General features: G+C 45.4%; 1 protein-coding gene across 4 annotated transcripts in view; it reads right to left on the reverse strand.

The window, feature by feature from the left end:
- The window catches only part of LOC139407437 (EYA transcriptional coactivator and phosphatase 4), a 176,483-nt gene that overhangs the window by 78,194 nt on the left and 77,264 nt on the right, over positions 1 to 21,025 (reverse strand). For all 4 annotated transcript variants that reach the window (XM_071151227.1, XM_071151225.1, XM_071151226.1 and 1 more), the window contains exon 3: positions 3,576 to 3,625. In XM_071151227.1, the coding sequence (XP_071007328.1) occupies positions 3,576 to 3,625 (50 nt within the window). The remainder of the gene's footprint in view (positions 1 to 3,575; positions 3,626 to 21,025) is intronic.

Consider the following 21,025-nt stretch of genomic DNA (forward strand, 5'->3'; position numbering starts at 1 on the left):
CTGGTATGGTCAGTCTAGCTGTATGGAGGAGAAGGTACTGCTCTGTTTCAGCTGGTATGGTCAGTCTAGCTGTATGGAGAAGGTACTGCTCTGTTTCAGCTGGTATGGTCAGTCTAGCTGTATGGAGGAGTAGGTACTGCTCTGTTTCAGCTGGTATGGTCAGTCTAGCTGTATGGAGGAGAAGGTACTGCTCTGTTTCAGCTGGTATGGTCAGTCTAGCTGTATGGAGAAGGTACTGCTCTGTTTCAGCTGTTATGGTCAGTCTAGCTGTATGGAGGAGAAGGTACTGCTCTGTTTCAGCTGTTATGGTCAGTCTAGCTGTATGGAGGAGAAGGTACTGCTCTGTTTCAGCTGGTATGGTCAGTCTAGCTGTATGGAGAAGGTACTGCTCTGTTTCAGCTGGTATGGTCAGTCTAGCTGTATGGAGGAGTAGGTACTGCTCTGTTTCAGCTGTTATGGTCAGTCTAGCTGTATGGAGGAGGTACTGCTCTGTTTCAGCTGGTATGGTCAGTCTAGCTGTATGGAGGAGAAGGTACTGCTCTGTTTCAGCTGGTATGGTCAGTCTAGCTGTATGGAGAAGGTACTGCTCTGTTTCAGCTGTTATGGTCAGTCTAGCTGTATGGAGGAGAAGGTACTGCTCTGTTTCAGCTGTTATGGTCAGTCTAGCTGTATGGAGGAGAAGGTACTGCTCTGTTTCAGCTGGTATGGTCAGTCTAGCTGTATGGAGAAGGTACTGCTCTGTTTCAGCTGGTATGGTCAGTCTAGCTGTATGGAGGAGAAGGTACTGCTCTGTTTCAGCTGGTATGGTCAGTCTAGCTGTATGGAGGAGGTACTGCTATGTTTCAGCTGGTATGGTCAGTCTAGCTGTATGGAGGAGAAGATACTGCTCTGTTTCAGCTGGTATGGTCAGTCTAGCTGTATGGAGAAGGTACTGCTCTGTTTCAGCTGTTATGGTCAGTCTAGCTGTATGGAGGAGAAGGTACTGCTCTGTTTCAGCTGGTATGGTCAGTCTAGCTGTATGGAGGAGAAGGTACTGCTCTGTTTCAGCTGTTATGGTCAGTCTAGCTGTATGGAGGAGAAGGTACTGCTCTGTTTCAGCTGTTATGGTCAGTCTAGCTGTATGGAGGAGAAGGTACTGCTCTGTTTCAGCTGGTATGGTCAGTCTAGCTGTATGGAGGAGAAGGTACTGCTCTGTTTCAGCTGTTATGGTCAGTCTAGCTGTATGGAGGAGAAGGTACTGCTCTGTTTCAGCTGTTATGGTCAGTCTAGCTGTATGGAGGAGAAGGTACTGCTCTGTTTCAGCTGGTATGGTCAGTCTAGCTGTATGGAGGAGAAGGTACTGCTCTGTTTCAGCTGGTATGGTCAGTCTAGCTGTATGGAGGAGAAGGTACTGCTCTGTTTCAGCTGGTATGGTCAGTCTAGCTGTATGGAGGAGAAGGTACTGCTCTGTTTCAGCTGTTATGGTCAGTCTAGCTGTATGGAGGAGAAGGTACTGCTCTGTTTCAGCTGGTATGGTCAGTCTAGCTGTATGGAGAAGGTACTGCTCTGTTTCAGCTGGTATGGTCAGTCTAGCTGTATGGAGGAGAAGGTACTGCTCTGTTTCAGCTGTTATGGTCAGTCTAGCTGTATGGAGGAGGTACTGCTCTGTTTCAGCTGGTATGGTCAGTCTAGCTGTATGGAGAAGATACTGCTCTGTTTCAGCTGTTATGGTCAGTCTAGCTGTATGGAGAAGGTACTGCTCTGTTTCAGCTGGTATGGTCAGTCTAGCTGAATGGAGGAGGTACTGCTCTGTTTCAGCTGGTATGGTCAGTCTAGCTGTATGGAGAAGGTACTGCTCTGTTTCAGCTGGTATGGTCAGTCTAGCTGTATGGAGAAGGTACTGCTCTGTTTCAGCTGGTATGGTCAGTCTAGCTGAATGGAGGAGAAGGTACTGCTCTGTTTCAGCTGGTATGGTCAGTCTAGCTGTATGGAGAAGGTACTGCTCTGTTTCAGCTGGTATGGTCAGAATAGCTGTATGGAGAAGGTACTGCTCTGTTTCAGCTGTTATGGTCAGTCTAGCTGTATGGAGGAGGTACTGCTCTGTTTCAGCTGGTATGGTCAGTCTAGCTGTATGGAGAAGGTACTGCTCTGTTTCAGCTGGTGTGGTCAGTCTAGCTGAATGGAGGAGAAGGTACTGACTGATCTGTTTCAGCTGGTACGGTCAGTCTAGCTGTATGGAGGAGAACGTGTTTTTTGTATCCTTATAATTGTTTGAATCCTTCTTAAAGTAATTTGTGTATTCAGAGAAAATATTTAAAATGTGTGTGTGTGTGTGTGTGTGTGTGTGTGTGTGTGTGTGTGTGTGTGTGTGTGTGTGTGTGTGTGTGTGTGTGTGTGTGTGTGTGTGTGTGTATCAATCCACAGTCCCGCAGGTCTGTCATGTCCAGATAGAAGTAGACAGAGGAATCCTAAAATAAATGTGGATGTGTGTATCGGTCTGGCGTGAAGCCATGACAATGAGGGATGCTGCAGGATGATAGCAGTTTCACACACGACTGAAACCCTCTGACAGACAGGAATGACACAGGCTTTCAACAAGGGTGGCGGAAACAAGGAAGAGGGGAATGGAGAGAGAAGGGGACAAGGAGATGAAGAAAGAGGAGAGAGGGGGAGAGGGGATAGAGAGAGAGGGAGAGAGAGAGGGATGGATGGAGAGAGAGGTAGAGAGAGAGGGGTGGATGGGGAGAGAGGGAGAGAGCGGTGGATGGAGAGAGAGGGAGAGACATGAACTCCTCTCCTCTCTAATAGACTCTCTCCTCTCTACTAGAGACTCTCTCTCCTCTCCAATAGACTCTCTCCTCTCTAATAGAGACTCTCTCTCTCCTCTCTAATAGACTCTCTCGCTCCTCTCTAATAGACTCTCTCCTCTCTAATAGGGACTCTCTCTCTCCTCTCTAATAGAGACTCTCTCTCTCCTCTCTAATAGAGACTCTCTCTCTCTCCTCTCTAATAGACTCTCTCCTCTCTAATAGAGACTCTCTCTCTCTCTGTCTCTCTCTCATCTCTCTCTCTCTGTCTCTGTCTCTGTCTCTCTATGTCTCTCTCTCTCTCTCTGTGTCTCTCTCTCACTCTCTCTCCTCTCTAATAGACTCTCTCCTCTCAAATAGAGACTCTCTCTCTCTCTGTCTCTCTCTCATCTCTCTCTCTCTGTCTCTGTCTCTGTCTCTCTCTCTCGCTCTCTCTTGCTTTCTTGGCTGATTCCTCTCTGTATCTCTTTCTCTTTAGGAGGTGAAGAAAGATAAACACTTTCTATTTTTTTTACATCACTACTCTTTCATAACGACAGTTTATTTGAAGCACTATTACTTTTCTTTCAACGCTATGAAATGAAAGCGAGAGCGAGAGAGATAAAAAGAGAGTGGTCCTGTCCTCCAGCGTGGCTCTGGGCCTGGGAACATGTTGATGACCTCACCGTGTGTAACATCATATCTCAGAGCCATGACCAGACAGCCAGGCATGCTGACACACACACACACACACACACACACACACACACACACACACACACACACACACACACACAGGGAAGTTGTTACCTGGTGTCTGAGTGGTCTGGAACATGGGAGTCGTTGTGTGATGTCTTCACCTGCAGAGAGAAGAGACGACCATGTAAGTATTTTATCTCCTCTGACCAGAATGTCGTCCTATCTCCTCTGACCAGAATATCGTCCTATCTCCTCTGACCAGAATGTTGTCCTATCTCCTCTGACCATGACGTCGTCCTATCTCCTCTGACCAGAATATCGTCCTATCTCCTCCGACCAGAATGTCGTCCTATCTCCTCTGACCAGAATGTTGTCCTATCTCCTCTGACCAGAATGTCGTCCTATCTCCTCTGACCAGAATGTCGTCCTATCTCCTCTGACCATGACGTCGTCCTATCTCCTCTGACCAGAATGTCGTCCTGTCTCCTCTGGCCAGAATGTCGTCCTGTCTCCTCTGACCAGAATGTTGTCCTATCTCCTCTGACCAGAATGTCGTCCTATCTCCTCTGACCAGAATGTTGTCCTATCTCCTCTGACCAGACTGTCGTCCTATCTCCTCTGACCAGAATGTCGTCCTATCTCCTCTGACCATGACGTCGTCCTGTCTCCTCTGACCAGAATGTCGTCCTGTCTCCTCTGACCAGAATGTCGGCCGCCATTTTCTGTTCATGTCCTGGCATTTCTACATGTTGAAAAGCCGCCATTCATCGACACCCAGCAGAGTGATCACTAACACGCCTCGACCAACCGCTGCCTTGAGCCAATCATCTTTGTGGTGTCTGAGATATAACTGACCAAATGTTGGTCTATTTGGTAACACTGTAGAGCGTCTACTAACCCTACCTACAGATGGACTACCTACAGATGGACTACCTACAGATGGACTACCTACTACCTACAGATGGACTACCTACTACCTACAGATGGACTACCTACAGATGGACTACCTACAGATGGACTACCTACTACCTACAGATGGACTACCTACTACCTACAGATGGACTACCTACTACCTACAGATGGACTACCTACAGATGGACTACCTACAGATGGACTACCTACTACCTACATATGGACTACCTACTACCTACAGATGGACTACCTACAGATGGACTACCTACAGATGGACTACCTACTACCTACAGATGGACTACCTACTACCTACAGATGGACTACCTACAGATGGACTACCTACTACCAACAGATGGACTACCTACTACCAACAGATGGACTACCTACTACCTACAGATGGACTACCTACAGATGGACTACCTACAGATGGACTACCTACTACCTACAGATGGACTACCTACTACCTACAGATGGACTACCTACAGATGGACTACCTACTACCTACAGATGGACTACCTACTACCTACAGATGGACTACCTACAGATGGACTACCTACAGATGGACTACCTACAGATGGATTACCTACTACCTACAGATGGACTATCTAGAGATGGATTACCTACTACCTACAGATGGACTACCTACTACCTACAGATGGACTACCTACAGATGGACTACCTACATATGGATTACCTACTACCTACAGATGGACAATCTAGAGATGGATTACCTACTACCTACAGATGGACTACCTACAGATGGACTACCTACAGATGGACTACCTACTACCTACAGATGGACTACCTACTACCTACAGATGGACTACCTACTACCTACAGATGGAATACCTACAGATGGACTACCTACTACCTACAGATGGACTACCTACTACCTACAGATGGACTACCTACAGATGGACTACCTACTACCTACAGATGGACTATCTAGAGATGGATTACCTACTACCCTCAGATGGACTACCTACTACCTACAGATGGACTACCTACAGATGGACTACCTACAGATGGACTAACTACTACCTACAGATGGACTACCTACAGATGGACTACCTACAGATGGACTACCTACTACCTACAGATGGACTACCTACAGATGGACTACCTACTATCTACAGATGGACTACCTACAGATGGACTACCTACAGATGGACTTCCTACTACCTACAGATGGATTACCTACTACCTACAGATGGACTACCTAATACCTACAGATGGACTACCTACTATCTACAGATGGAATACCTACAGATGGATTACCTACTACCTACAGATGGACTACCTACAGATGGACTACCTACAGATGGACTACCTACTATCTACAGATGGACGATCTACAGATGGACGATCTACAGATGGACTACCTACAGATGGACTATCTACAGATGGACTACCTACAGATGGACTATCTACAGATGGACTACCTACTACCTACAGATGGACTACCTACAGATGGACTATCTACAGATGGACTACCTACAGATGGACTACCTACTATCTACAGATGGACTAGCTACAGATGGACTACCTACAGTGTATATTTGGCCATTTGGCCTTGTGTTTTAGGTTATTATCCTGCTGTAAGGTGAATTTATCTGTGTCTGGTGGAAAGCAAACTGAACCAGGTTTCCCTCTAAGATTTTGACTGCTTAGTTCCATTCTGGTTATTTTTTACCTCAAAAACTCTCCAGTCTTTAACGATTACAAGCATACCCATAACATGATGCAGCCACCACTATGCTTGAAAACATGGAGAGTGGTACTCAGTAAAGTATTGTATTGTAATTTGCCCCAAAAATAACACTTTGTATTCAGGACAAAAAGTGAATTGATTTGCAAAATTTTTTGCAGTATTACTTTAGTGCCTTGTTGCAAACAGGATGCGTGTTTTGGAATAGAGTGGGAGGCTCCGGTGCACAACTGAGCAAGAGGACGAGTACATTAGAGTGTCTAGTTTGAGAAACAGATGCCTCACAAGTCCTCAACTGGCAGCTTCATTAAATAGTACCCGCAAAACACCAGTCTCAACGTCAACAGTGAAGAGGCGTCTCCGGGATGCTGGCCTTCTAGGCAGAGTTCCTCTGTCCAGTGTCTCTGTTCTTTTGCCCATCTTAATCTTTTATTTTTATTGGCCAGTCTGAGAGATGGCTTTTTCTTTGCATTTCTGCCCAGAAGGCCATCGTCCCTGAGTCGCGGAGTAACTGTTGACGTTGAGACTGGTGCTTTGCGTGGTGGCGGCTCCATCCCTACGGTGAAGCATGGTGGTGGTGGCATCATGCTGTGGGGATGTTTTCAGTGACAGGGACAGGGAACCTAGTCAGGATCGAGGGAAAGATGAAAAGATTAAAGTACAGAGATCCTTGGTGAAAACCTGCTCCAGAGCGATCAGGACCTCTGACTGGGGGCAAAGGTTCACCTTCCAGCAGGACAAAGACCCTAAGCACACAGCCAAGACAACGCAGGAGTGGCTTCGGGACAAGTCTCTGAATATCCTTGAGTGGCCCAGCCAGAGCCCGGACTTGAACCCGATCTAACATCTCTGGAGAGACCTGAAAATAGCTGTGCAGCGACGCTCCCCATCTAACCTGACAGAGCTTGAGAGGATCTGCAGAGAAGAATGGGAGAAACTCCCCAAATACAGGTGTGCCAAGCTTGTTGCGTCATACCCAAGAAGACTTGAGGCTGTAATCGCTGCCAAAGATGCTTCAACGATTCATTTGTTATCTCAGCCGCAGAGTTTGATTGATTGATCGATTACTTTGACTTTGAGTAACCCCACAGGAAGCGATGTCTCCATTTAGGGGTCAAAGGTCTATATTTGACTCTGCTTAGGATGGATAGAGAGTGGCACACTGACTGACCCCCACCAAGACCTTTCACCTTCCAGGGGTTAGGTGTTAATTGGGATCAGGGGGTGAACCCGAGACTTGTTACTGTCACTTAGCTACTTAGCTGTCCTTCCCGTCTGTATTAGGGACATGTACACTGCCGTTCAAATGTTTGGGGTGACTTAGAAATGTCCTTGTTTTTGAAAGAAAAGCAACTTTTTCTGGCCATTAAAATAACATCAAATTGATCAGAAATACAGTGTAGACATTGTTAATGTTTTAAATGACTATTGTAGCTGGAAACGGCAGATTTTTTTATGGAATATCTACATAGGCGTACAGAGGCCCATTATCAGCAACCATCACTCCTGTGTTCCAATGGCACGTTGTGTTAGCTAATCCAAATTTATAATCTTAAAAGGCCAATTGATCATTAGAAAACCCTTTAGCAATTATGTTAGCACAGCTGAAAAGTCCCATGTGTCCTCCAGATGAGATGCTTGGGCATTTAGGCCAAAGAGTTCAATCTTGGTTTCATCAGACCAGAGAATCTGGTTTCCAAGCAGGCTGTCATGTGTCTTTTACTGAGGAGTGGCTTCCGTCTGGCCACTACCATAAAGGCCTGATTGGTGGAGTGCTGCAGAGATGGTTGTCCTTCTGGAAGGTTCTCCCATTTCAACAGAGGAACTCTAGAGCTCTGTCAGACTGACCATCGGGTTCTTGGTCACCTCCCTGACCAAGGCCCTTCTCCCCCGATTACTCAGTTTGGCCAGGTGGCCAGCTCTAGGAAGAGACTTGGTGGTCACAAACTTATTCCATTTAAGAATGATGGAGGCCACTGTGTTCTTGGGGACCTTCAATGCTGCAGAAATGTTTTGGTACCCTTCCCCAGATCTGTGCCTCGACACAACCTTGTCTCGGAGCTCTACGGACAATTCCTTCAAACTCATGGCTTGGTTTTTGCTCTGACATGCACTGTCAACTGTGGGACCTTATATAGACAGGTATGTATGTGCCTTTCCAAATCATGACCAATCAATTGAATTTACCTCAGGTGGACTCCAAGTTGTAGAAACATCTCAAGGATGATCAATGGAAACAGGATTCACCTGAGATCAATATACAGTCTCATAGCAAAGGCTCTTACTACTTATGTAAATAAGGTATTTCTGTTTTTTATTTTAAATACATTTGCAAAAAAAAAACTATCTAAAAACCTGTTTTCACTTTGTCATTATTATTGTGTGTAGATTGATGAGGAAAACAATGTATTAAACCATTTTATAATAATAATATATAATATATAATAAGGCTGTAATGTGACAACATGTGGACAAAGGAAAGGGGTCTGAATACTTTCCGAACGCCCTGTATCTAGTAACTCACATTCTGGGCACACTATGGGTCCCGATCCATAGTTTAAGATACAGATTATGTTTCTTTTGTTTGTGTGTGTGTGTGTGTGTGTGTGTGTGCTCAAACCTGTTTCAGGTGAGTGTGTGTGTGTGTGAGGGTGTGTTCATTTGTTAATTCCAGCCAATTAGACTAAATGTTCTGATAAATCAGTCAACTAGACTAAATGTGCTGATAAATCAGCCAACTAGACTAAATGTTCTGATAAATCAGCCAACTAGACTAAATGTTCTGATAAATCAACAAACTAGACTAAATGTGCTGATAAATCAGCCAACTAGACTAAATGTTCTGATAAATCAGCCAACTAGACTAAATGTTCTGATAAATCAGCCAACTAGACTAAATGTCCTAATAAATCAGTCAACTAGACTAAATGTTCTGATAAATCAGCCAATTAGACTAAATGTTCTGATAAATCAGCCAATTAGACTAAATGTTCTGATAAATCAGCCAATTAGACTAAATGTTCTGATAAATCAGCCAACTAGACTAAATGTTCTGATAAATCAGCCAATTAGACTAAATGTTCTGATAAATCAGCCAACTAGACTAAATGTGCTGATAAATCAGCCGACTAGACTAAATGTTCTGATAAATCAGCCAACTAGACTAAATGTTCTGATAAATCAGCCAATTAGACTAAATGTTCTGATAAATCAGCCAACTAGACTAAATGTTCTGATAAATCAGTCAACTAGACTAAATGTGCTGATAAATCAGCCAACTAGACTAAATGTTCTGATAAATCAGCCAACTAGACTAAATGTTCTGATAAATCAACCAACTAGACTAAATGCTCTGATAAATCAGCCAACTAGACTAAATGTCCTAATAAATCACCCAACTAGACTAAATGTCCTAATAAATCAGTCAACTAGACTAAATGTTCTGATAAATCAGCCAATTAGACTAAATGTTCTGATCAGGCCTAATAAATCAGCCGACTAGACTAAATGTTCCTATCAGGCCTAATAAATCAGCCAACTAGACTAAATGTGCTGATAAATCAGCCGACTAGACTAAATGTTCTGATAAATCAGCCAACTAGACTAAATGTCCTAATAAATCAGCCAACTAGACTAAATGTTCTGATAAATCAGCCAACTAGACTAAATGTTCTGATAAATCAGCCAACTAGACTAAATGTCCTAATAAATCAGCCAACTAGACTAAATGTTCTGATAAATCAGCCGACTAGACTAAATGTTCTGATAAATCAGCCAACTAGACTAAATGTCCTAATAAATCAGCCAACTAGACTAAATGTTCTGATAAATCAGCCGACTAGACTAAATGTTCTGATAAATCAGCCAACTAGACTAAATGTTCTGATAAATCAGCCAACTAGGCTAGATGATCATGAGCATCACTCACCTCAACTCAGCTAACATTTCCCAGCCTAACCAATATCCAAACAGAGATTCGGTGAAAAGAAAAGTCTGACATTGATTTATCAAGACGAGTCCCAAACGCTTGTCTCAGAGCAGCACAAAACGTTGACCACACTACGAAACGTTGACCACACTATTGGCTATATGAAACGTTGACCACACTATTGGCTATACGAAACATTGACCACACTACGAAATGTTGACCAGACTACGAAACGTTGACCACACTACGAAACGTTGACCACACTATTGGCTATACGAAACGTTGACCACACTACGAAACGTTGACCACACTATTTGCTATATGAAACGTTGACCACACTATTGGCTATACGAAACGTTGACCACACTACGAAACGTTGACCACACTATTTGCTATATGAAACGTTGACCACACTACGAAACGTTGACCACACTATTGGCTATACGAAACGTTGACCACACTATTGGCTATACGAAACGTTGACCACACTATTGGCTATACAAAACATTGACCACACTATTGGCTATTGCTTTAAATGTATTATAAGGATTGGATAACTTTGGGGAGATTTTAGTGAGCAACAATTTGATACACACCTTTCTATTGATTTAGCCTACTTCATTCCATTATTTTGGTCATTTAGTGAGATTTATCCCCACAGTAATTATTTATGAATCCATCCAGTAGTGGGTAAGAAAACAGTGCTTGCTTAGTGGTGGGCTATGAGAAGAGATGGGTGAAGTGACATGAGGATGGTTAATGGGCACTGCCTGGCAAAGTGGCCATCGAAGTCAGAAACGACGCCGAACTGCAGTCAGGTTTAAGACCCTGGTGACGAAGACGAGCACACAAGATGAGCTTCCCTCAGATGGTTTCTGACAACTTGTGCAGGCATTTTTTGGTTGCGCAAACCCACAGATTCATCAGCTGTCTGGTCTGAGACAATCCCGCAGGTGAAGAAGCCTGAGGTGGAGGTCCTGGACGTACTACCAAATTCTCTAAAACAATATTGGAGGCGGCTTATGGTAGAGAAATGAACATTAAATTATCTGGCAACAACCCTGGTGGACATTCCTGCAGTCAGCATGCCAATTGCACGCTCCCTCAAAACTTGAGACATCTGTGGCATTGTGTTGTGCGACAAAACGGCACATTTTACAGTGTCCTTTTATTGTCCCCAGCACAAGGTGCACCTGTGTAATGATCATGTTGTTTAATCAGTTTATTGATATGCCACACCTGTCAGGTGGATGGATTATCTTGGCAAAATGAGAAATGCTCACTAACAGGGATGTAAACAAATGTGAGCTCAGAATTTGAGAGAAATAAGCTTTTGTGATTATAAAACATTTTTGATATGTTTTTATTTCAGCTCATGAAACATGAGACCAACACTTTATATGTTACGTTTAAGTTTCTGTTCATTATAAATGTAACAGTTAAATCATTACACCCCCCCCCCCCCCACCACCACAACTAAGGAGCAGGTTAACACTCCTCCGTCTGTCTCCACCACCCCTTGTGTCAGTCAGTTAACAACCAGACTGCGGGTCATCCTCTTAGGTTGCAGAGCTGCCTGAAGGACCCGGCTGTCATCTGAGATGTCTAAATAGCTGACCTGTGACCTGGTTGGCCAGGCGACTGCGGCAGCTCCGAGTCGGGGAGAGAGAGAGAGACAGTGAGAGAGAGAGACAGTGAGAGACAGAGATAGAGAGAGAGAGAGAGAGAGAGAGAGACAGTGAGAGAGAGAGAGAGAGAGAGAGATAGAGGGACAGAGAGAGAGAGAAAGAGAGAAAGAGAGAGAGAGAGAGACTCGCCTCGTCTCCTGAGAACTCCAGGGGTGCATGCAGGTGCTGTTTTGTGATTATTTATAATTATGTATTTATGTAAAGTAGCAGCTCCTATTCCTTTTATTGACCATTTATATTTTAGTCACTTAGCAGGAATCAAACCCACAACCCTAGTGTTGTAACGGTCCGCATGGGAATCAAACCCACAACCCTAGTGTTGTAACGGTCCGCATGGGAATCAAACCCACAACCCTAGTGTTGTAACGGTCCGCATGGGAATCAAACCCACAACCCTAGTGTTGTAACGGTCCGCAAGGGAATCAAACCCACAACCCTAGTGTTGTAACGGTCCGCATGGGAATCAAACCCACAACCCTAGTGTTGTAACGGTCCGCGTGGGAATCAAACCCACAACCCTAGTGTTGTAACGGTCCGCATGGGAATCAAACCCACAACCCTAGTGTTGTAACGGTCCGCATGGGAATCAAACCCACAACCCTAGTGTTGTACCGGTCCCGCATGGGAATCAAACCCACAACCCTAGTGTTGTACCGGTCCCGCATGGGAATCAAACCCACAACCCTAGTGTTGTACCAGTCCCGCATGGGAATCAAACCCACAACCCTAGTGTTGTACCGGTCCCGCATGGGAATCAAACCCACAACCCTAGTGTTGTACCAGTCCTGCATGGGAATCAAACCCACAACCCTAGTGTTGTAACGGTCCGCATGGGAATCAAACCCACAACCCTAGTGTTGTAACGGTCCGCAAGGGAATCAAACCCACAACCCTAGTGTTGTAACGGTCCGCATGGGAATCAAACCCACAACCCTAGTGTTGTAACGGTCCGCATGGGAATCAAACCCACAACCCTAGTGTTGTAACGGTCCGCATGGGAATCAAACCCACAACCCTAGTGTTGTAACGGTCCGCATGGGAATCAAACCCACAACCCTAGTGTTGTAACGGTCCGCATGGGAATCAAACCCACAACCCTAGTGTTGTACCGGTCCCGCATGGGAATCAAACCCACAACCCTAGTGTTGTACCGGTCCCGCATGGGAATCAAACCCACAACCCTAGTGTTGTACCAGTCCCGCATGGGAATCAAACCCACAACCCTAGTGTTGTACCAGTCCCGCATGGGAATCAAACCCACAACCCTAGTGTTGTACCGGTCCAGCATGGGAATCAAACCCACAACCCTAGTGTTGTACCGGTCCTGCATGGGAATCAAACCCACAACCCTAGTGTTGTACCGGTCCCGCATGGGAATCAAACCCACAACCCTAGTGTTGTACCAGTCCCGCATGGGAATCAAACCCACAACCCTAGTGTTGTACCGGTCCTGCATGGGAATCAAACCCACAACCCTAGTGTTGTACCGGTCCCGCATGAGAATCAAACCCACAACCCTAGTGTTGTACCGGTCCCGCATGGGAATCAAACCCACAACCCTAGTGTTGTATCGGTCCCGCATGGGAATCAAACCCACAACCCTAGTGTTGTACCGGTCCCGCATGGGAATCAAACCCACAACCCTAGTGTTGTACCAGTCCCGCATGGGAATCAAACCCACAACCCTAGTGTTGTACCGGTCCCGCATGGGAATCAAACCCACAACCCTAGTGTTGTACCAGTCCCGCATGGGAATCAAACCCACAACCCTAGTGTTGTACCGGTCCAGCATGGGAATCAAACCCACACCCCTAGTGTTGTACCGGTCCAGCATGGGAATCAAACCCACAACCCTAGTGTTGTACCAGTCCCGCATGGGAATCAAACCCACAACCCTAGTGTTGTACCAGTCCCGCATGGTGTTGCAAATGCCATTCTCTACTAACTGAGTTACACGATACCAGAACCCCAGGGGCAAAATAGTCATTTGGAATGCAATTTTAGAATCGGATTAACTAAGCTTGGTTATATTAAGTAAACGTTTTAATCGTAATTAAAGAGGTTGGTTATATTAAGAACACGTGTTAATCGTGGTTAAAGAGGTTTAGATGTAAACGTGTTAATCGTGGAGGTTTAGATGTAAACATGTTAATCATGGAGGTTTAGATGTAAATGTGTTAATCGTGGAGGTTTAGATGTAAACATGTTAATCGTGGAGGTTTAGATGTAAACATGTTAATCGTGGAGGTTTAGATGTAAACATGTTAATCATGGAGGTTTAGATGTAAATGTGTTAATCATGGAGGTTTAGATGTAAATGTGTTAATCGTGGAGGTTTAGATGTAAACATGTTAATCGTGGAGGTTTAGATGTAAATGTGTTAATCGTGGAGGTTTAGATGTAAACATGTTAATCGTGGAGGTTTAGATGTAAACATGTTAATCGTGGAGGTTTAGATGTAAACGTGTTAATCGTGGAGGTTTAGATGTAAACGTGTTAATCGTGGAGGTTTAGATGTAAACATGTTAATCGTGGAGGTTTAGATGTAAACGTGTTAATCGTGGAGGTTTAGATGTAAACGTGTTAATCGTTGAGGTTTAGATGTAAACTTGTTAATCGTGGAGGTTTAGATGTAAACGTGTTAATCGTGGAGGTTTAGATGTAAACGTGTTAATCGTGGAGGTTTAGATGTAAACATGTTAATCGTGGAGGTTTAGATGTAAACATGTTAATCGTGGAGGTTTAGATGTAAACGTGTTAATCGTGGAGGTTTAGATGTAAACGTGTTAATCGTGGAGGTTTAGATGTAAACATGTTAATCGTGGAGGTTTAGATGTAAACATGTTAATCATGGAGGTTTAGATGTAAACATGTTAATCTGGAGGTTTAGATGTAAACATGTTAATCGTGGAGGTTTAGATGTAAACATGTTAATCGTGGAGGTTTAGATGTAAATGTGTTAATCGTGGAGGTTTAGATGTAAATGTGTTAATCATGGAGGTTTAGATGTAAACATGTTAATCGTGGAGGTTTAGATGTAAACATGTTAATCGTGGAGGTTTAGATGTAAACGTGTTAATCGTGGAGGTTTAGATGTAAATGTGTTAATCGTGGAGGTTTAGATGTAAATGTGTTAATCATGGAGGTTTAGATGTAAACATGTTAATCGTGGAGGTTTAGATGTAAACATGTTAATCGTGGAGGTTTAGATGTAAACGTGTTAATCGTGGAGGTTTAGATGTAAACGTGTTAATCGTGGAGGTTTAGATGTAAACATGTTAATCGTGGAGGTTTAGATGTAAACGTGTTAATCGTGGAGGTTTAGATGTAAACATGTTAATCGTGGAGGTTTAGATGTAAACATGTTAATCGTGGAGGTTTAGATGTAAACATGTTAATCGTGGAGGTTTAGATGTAAACGTGTTAATCGTGGAGGTTTAGATGTAAACATGTTAATCATGGAGGTTTAGATGTAAATGTGCTAATCTATTTGTTTTTGTTTCTTACATTGAAGTAGGCTGTATATGGGCTAATACAACTCATAGAATAAAGTCTGAAGGGGGTTTTAACCTTCCTGAGTCTAGGGGGGTTTTCACCTTCCTGAGTCTGAGGGTGGTTTTAACCTTCCTGAGTCTGAGGGTGGTTTTAACCTTCCTGAGTCTGAGGGTGGTTTTAACCTTCCTGAGTCTGAGGGTGGTTTTAACCTTCCTGAGTCTGATGGTGGTTTTAACCTTCCTGAGTCTGAGGGTGGTTTTAACCTTCCTGAGTCTGAGGGTGGTTTTAACCTTCCTGAGTCTGAGGGTGGTTTTAACCTTCCTGAGTCTGAGGGTGGTTTTAACCTTCCTGAGTCTGAGGGTGATTTTAACCTTCCTGAGTCTGATGGTGGTTTTAACCTTCCTGAGTCTGAGGGTGGTTTTAACCTTCCTGAGACTGAGGGTGGTTTTAACCTTCCTGAGTCTGAGGGTGGTTTTAACCTTCCTGAGTCTGAGGGTGGTTTTAACCTTCCTGAGTCTGAGGGTGGTTTTCACCTTCCTGAGACTGAGGGTGGTTTTAACCTTCCTGAGTCTGAGGGTGGTTTTAACCTTCCTGAGTCTGAGGGTGGTTTTAACCTTCCTGAGACTGAGGGTGGTTTTAACCTTCCTGAGTCTGAGGGTGGTTTTAACCTTCCTGAGTCTGAGGGTGGTTTTAACCTTCCTGAGTCTGAGGGTGGTTTTAACCTTCCTGAGTCTGAGGGTGGTTTTAACCTTCCTGAGTCTGAGGGTGGTTTTAACCTTCCTGAGTCTGAGGGTGGTTTTAACCTTCCTGAGACTGAGGGTGGTTTTAACCTTCCTGAGTCTGAGGGTGGTTTTAACCTTCCTGAGACTGAGGGTGGTTTTAACCTTCCTGAGTCTGAGGGTGGTTTTAACCTTCCTGAGTCTGAGGGTGGTTTTAACCTTCCTGGGTCTGAGGGTGGTTTTCACCTTCCTGAGTCTGATGGGGGTTTTAACCTTCCTGAGACTGAGGGGGGGGGGGGTATAACCTTCCTGAGACTGAGGGTGGTTGTAACCTTCCTGAGTCTAAGGGGGGTTTTAACCTTCCTGAGACTGAGGGTGGTTTTAACCTTCCTGAGACTGAGGGTGGTTTTCACCTTCCTGAGTCTGAGGGTGGTTTTAACCTTCCTGAGTCTGAGGGTGGTTTTAACCTTCCTGAGTCTGAGGGTGGTTTTCACCTTCCTGAGTCTGAGGGTGGTTTTCACCTTCCTGAGACTGAGGGTGGTTTTAACCTTCCTGAGTCTGAGGGGGGTTTTAACCTTCCTGAGTCTGAGGGTGGTTTTAACCTTCCTGAGTCTGAGGGTGGTTTTAACCTTCCTGAGACTGAGGGGGGTTTTAACCTTCCTGAGCTGAGGGTGGTTTTAACCTTCCTGAGACTGAGGGGGGTTTTAACCATCCTGAGTCTGAGTGGGGTTTTAACCTTCCTGAGTCTGAGGGGGGTTTTAACCTTCCTGAGTCTGAGGGTGGTTTTAACCTTCCTGAGTCTGAGGGTGGTTTTAACCTTCCTGAGACTGAGGGTGGTTTTAACCTTCCTTAGTCTGAGGGGGGTTTTAACCTTCCTGAGTCTGAGGGTGGTTTTAACCTTCCTGAGTCTGAGGTTTTTTTTAACCTTCCTGGATCTGAGGGTGGTTTTAATCTTCCTGAGTCTGAGGGTGGTTTTAACCTTCCTGAGTCTGAGGGTGGTTTTAACCTTCCTGAGTCTGAGGGTGGTTTTAACCTTCCTGAGTCTGAGGGTGGTTTTAACCTTCCTGAGTCTGAGGGTGGTTTTAACCTTCCTGAGTCTGAGGGTGGTTTTAACCTTCCTGAGTCTGAGGGTGGTTTTAACCTTCCTGAGTCTGAGGGTGGTTTTAACCTTCCTGAGACTGAGGGTGGTTTTAACCTTCCTGAGTGAGGGTGGTTTTAACCTTCCTGAGACTGAGGGTGGTTTTAACCTTCCTGAGTCTGAGGGTGGTTTTAACCTTCGTGAGTCTGAGGGTGGTTTTAACCTTCCTGGGTCTGAGGGTGGTTTTCACCTTCCTGAGTCTGAGGGGGGTTTTAACCTTCCTGAGACTGAGGGGGGGTTTAACCTTCCTGAGACTGAGGGTGCTTTTAACCTTCCTGAGTCTGAGGGGGGTTTTAACCTTCCTGAGACTGAGGGTGGTTTTAACCTTCCTGAGACTGAGGGTGGTTTTCACCTTCCTGAGTCTGAGGGTGGTTTTAACCTTCCTGAGTCTGAGGGTGGTTTTAACCTTCCTGAGTCTGAGGGTGGTTTTCACCTTCCTGAGTCTGAGGGTGGTTTTCACCTTCCTGAGACTGAGGGTGGTTTTAACCTTCCTGAGTCTGAGGGGGTTGTAACCTTCCTGAGTCTGAGGGTGGTTTTAACCTTCCTGAGTCTGATTTTAACCTTCCTGAGACTGAGGGGGGTTTTAAGCTTCCTGAGCTGAGGGTGGTTTTAACCTTCCTGAGCTGAGGGTGGTTTTAACCTTCCTGAGACTGAGGGGGGTTTTAACCTTCCTGAGTCTGAGGGTGGTTTTAACCTTCCTGAGTCTGAGGGGGTTTTAACCTTCCTGAGACTGAGGGTGGTTTTAACCTTCCTTAGTCTGAGGGGGGTTTTAACCTTCCTGAGTCTGAGGGTGGTTTTAACCTTCCTGAGTCTGAGGGTTTTTTTAACCTTCCTGGGTCTGAGGGTGGTTTTAACCTTCCTGAGACTAAGTGGGGTTTTAACCTTCCTGAGTCTGAGGGGGGTTTTAACCTTCCTGAGTCTGATGGTGGTTTTAACCTTCCTGAGTCTGAGGGGGGTTTTAACCTTCCTGAGACTGAGTGGGGTTTTAACCTTCCTGAGTCTGAGGGGGGTTTTAACCTTCCTGAGTCTGAGGGTGGTTTTAACCTTCCTGAGTCTGAGGGTGATTTTAACCTTCCTGAGTCTGAGGGTGGTTTTAACCTTCCTGAGTCTGAGGGTGGTTTTAACCTTCCTGAGTCTGAGGGGGGTTTTAACCTTCCTGAGTCAGAGGGTGGTTTTAACCTTCCTGAGTCTGAGGGTGGTTTTAACCTTCCTGGGTCTGAGGGTGGTTTTAACCTTCCTGAGTCTGAGGGTGGTTTTAACCTTCCTGAGACTGAGGGGGGGTTTAACCTTCCTGAGCTGAGGGTGGTTTTAACCTTCCTGAGACTGAGGGGGGTTTTAACCTTCCTGAGTCTGAGGGTGGTTTTAACCTTCCTGAGTCTGAGGGGGTTTTAACCTTCCTGAGACTGAGGGTGGTTTTAACCTTCCTTAGTCTGAGGGGGGTTTTAACCTTCCTGAGTCTGAGGGTGGTTTTAACCTTCCTGAGTCTGAGGTTTTTTTTTAACCTTCCTGGGTCTGAGGGTGGTTTTAACCTTCCTGAGACTGAGGGGGGTTTTAACCTTCCTGAGTCTGAGGGTGGTTTTAACCTTCCTGAGTCTGAGGGTGGTTTTAACCTTCCTGAGTCTGAGGGTGGTTTTAAACTCACGAGTCTGAGGGTGGTTTTCACCTTCCTGAGTCTGAGGGGGGTTTTAACCTTCCTGAATCTGAGGGGGGTTTTAACCTTCCTGAGTCTGAGGGGGGTTTTAACCTTTCTGAGTCTGAGGGTGGTTTTAAACTCACGAGTCTGAGGGTGGTTTTCACCTTCCTGAATCTGAGGGGTGTTTTAACCTTCCTGAGTCTGAGGGTGGTTTTAACCTTCCTGAGTCTGATGGTGGTTTTAACCTTCCTGAGTCTGAGGGGGGTTTTAACCTTCCTGAGACTGAGGGGGGTTTTAACCTTCCTGAGTCTGAGGGGGGTTTTAACCTTCCTGAGTCTGATGGTGGTTTTAACCTTCCTGAGTCTGAGGGGGGTTTTAACCTTCCTGAGTCTGAGGGTGGTTTTAACCTTCCTGAGTCTGAGGGTGGTTTTAACCTTCCTGAGTCTGAGGGTGGTTTTAAACTCACGAGTCTGAGGGTGGTTTTCACCTTCCTGAGTCTGAGGGGGGTTTTAACCTTCCTGAGTCTGATGGTGGTTTTAACCTTCCTGAGTCTGAGGGTGGTTTTAACTTTCCTGAGACTGAGGGGGGTTTTAACCTTCCTGAGTCTGAGGGGGGTTTTAACCTTCCTGAGTCTGAGGGTGGTTTTAAACTCACGAGTCTGAGGGTGGTTTTCACCTTCCTGAATCTGAGGGGGGTTTTAACCTTCCTGAGTCTGAGGGTGGTTTTAACCTTCCTGAGTCTGAGGGTGGTTTTAACCTTCCTGAGTCTGAGGGGGGTTTTAACCTTCCTGAGACTGATTGGGGTTTTAACCTTCCTGAGTCTGAGGGGGGTTTTAACCTTCCTGAGTCTGAGGGTGGTTTTAACCTTCCTGAGTCTGAGGGTGGTTTTAACCTTCCTGAGTCTGAGGGTGGTTTTAACCTTCCTGAGTCTGAGGGTGGTTTTAACCTTCCTGAGTCTGAGGGTGGTTTTAACCTTCCTGACTCTGAGGGGGGTTTTAACCTTCCTGAGACTGAGGGGGGGTTTAACCTTCCTGAGACTGAGGGTGGTTTTAACCTTCCTGAGTCTGAGGGGGGTTTTAACCTTCCTGAGACTGAGGGTGGTTTTAACCTTCCTGAGACTGAGGGTAGTTTTCACCTTCCTGAGTCTGAGGGTGGTTTTAACCTTCCTGAGTCTGAGGGTGGTTTTAACCTTCCTGAGTCTGAGGGTGGTTTTCACCTTCCTGAGTCTGAGGGTGGTTTTCACCTTCCTGAGACTGAGGGTGGTTTTAACCTTCCTGAGTCTGAGGGGGTTTTAACCTTCCTGAGTCTGAGGGTGGTTTTAACCTTCCTGAGTCTGAGGGGGGTTTTAACCTTCCTGAGTCTGAGGGTGGTTTTAAACTCACGAGTCTGAGGGTGGTTTTCAACTTCCTGAATCTGAGGGGGGTTTTAACCTTCCTGAGTCTGAGGGTGGTTTTAACCTTCCTGAGTCTGAGGGGGGTTTTAACCTTCCTGAGACTGAGTGGGGTTTTAACCTTCCTGAGTCTGAGGGGGGTTTTAACCTTCCTGAGTCTGAGGGTGGTTTTAACCTTCCTGAGTCTGAGGGTGGTTTTAACCTTCCTGAGTCTGAGGGTGGTTTTAACCTTCCTGAGTCTGAGGGTGGTTTTAACCTTCCTGAGTCTGAGGGTGGTTTTAACCTTCCTGAGTCTGAGGGTGGTTTTCACCTTCCTGAGTCTGAGGGTGGTTTTAACCTTCCTGAGTCTGAGGGTGGTTTTAACCTTCCTGAGTCTGAGGGTGGTTTTAACCTTCCTGAGTCTGAGGGTGGTTTTCACCTTCCTGAGAGTGAGGGTGGTTTTAACCTTCCTGAGTCTGAGGGGGTTTTAACCTTCCTGAGTCTGAGGGTGGTTTTAACCTTCCTGAGTCTGAGGGTGGTTTTAACCTTCCTGAGACTGAGGGGGGGTTTAACCTTCCTGAGCTGAGGGTGGTTTTAACCTTCCTGAGACTGAGGGGGGTTTTAACCTTCCTGAGTCTGAGGGTGGTTTTAACCTTCCCGAGTCTGAGGGGGTTTTAACCTTCTTGAGACTGAGGGTGGTTTTAACCTTCCTTAGTCTGAGGGGGGTTTTAACCTTCTTGAGACTGAGGGTGGTTTTAACCTTCCTTAGTCTGAGGGGGGTTTTAACCTTCCTGAGTCTGAGGGTGGTTTTAACCTTCCTGAGTCTGAGGGGGTTTTTAACCTTCCTGGGTCTGAGGGTGGTTTTAACCTTCCTGAGTCTGAGGGGGGTTTTAACCTTCCTGAGTCTGATGGTGGTTTTAACCTTCCTGAGTCTGAGGGGGGTTTTAACCTTCCTGAGTCTGAGGGTGGTTT

Source organism: Oncorhynchus clarkii, chromosome 4, assembly GCF_045791955.1.
Source record: "Oncorhynchus clarkii lewisi isolate Uvic-CL-2024 chromosome 4, UVic_Ocla_1.0, whole genome shotgun sequence".
NCBI lineage: Eukaryota > Metazoa > Chordata > Actinopteri > Salmoniformes > Salmonidae > Oncorhynchus > Oncorhynchus clarkii.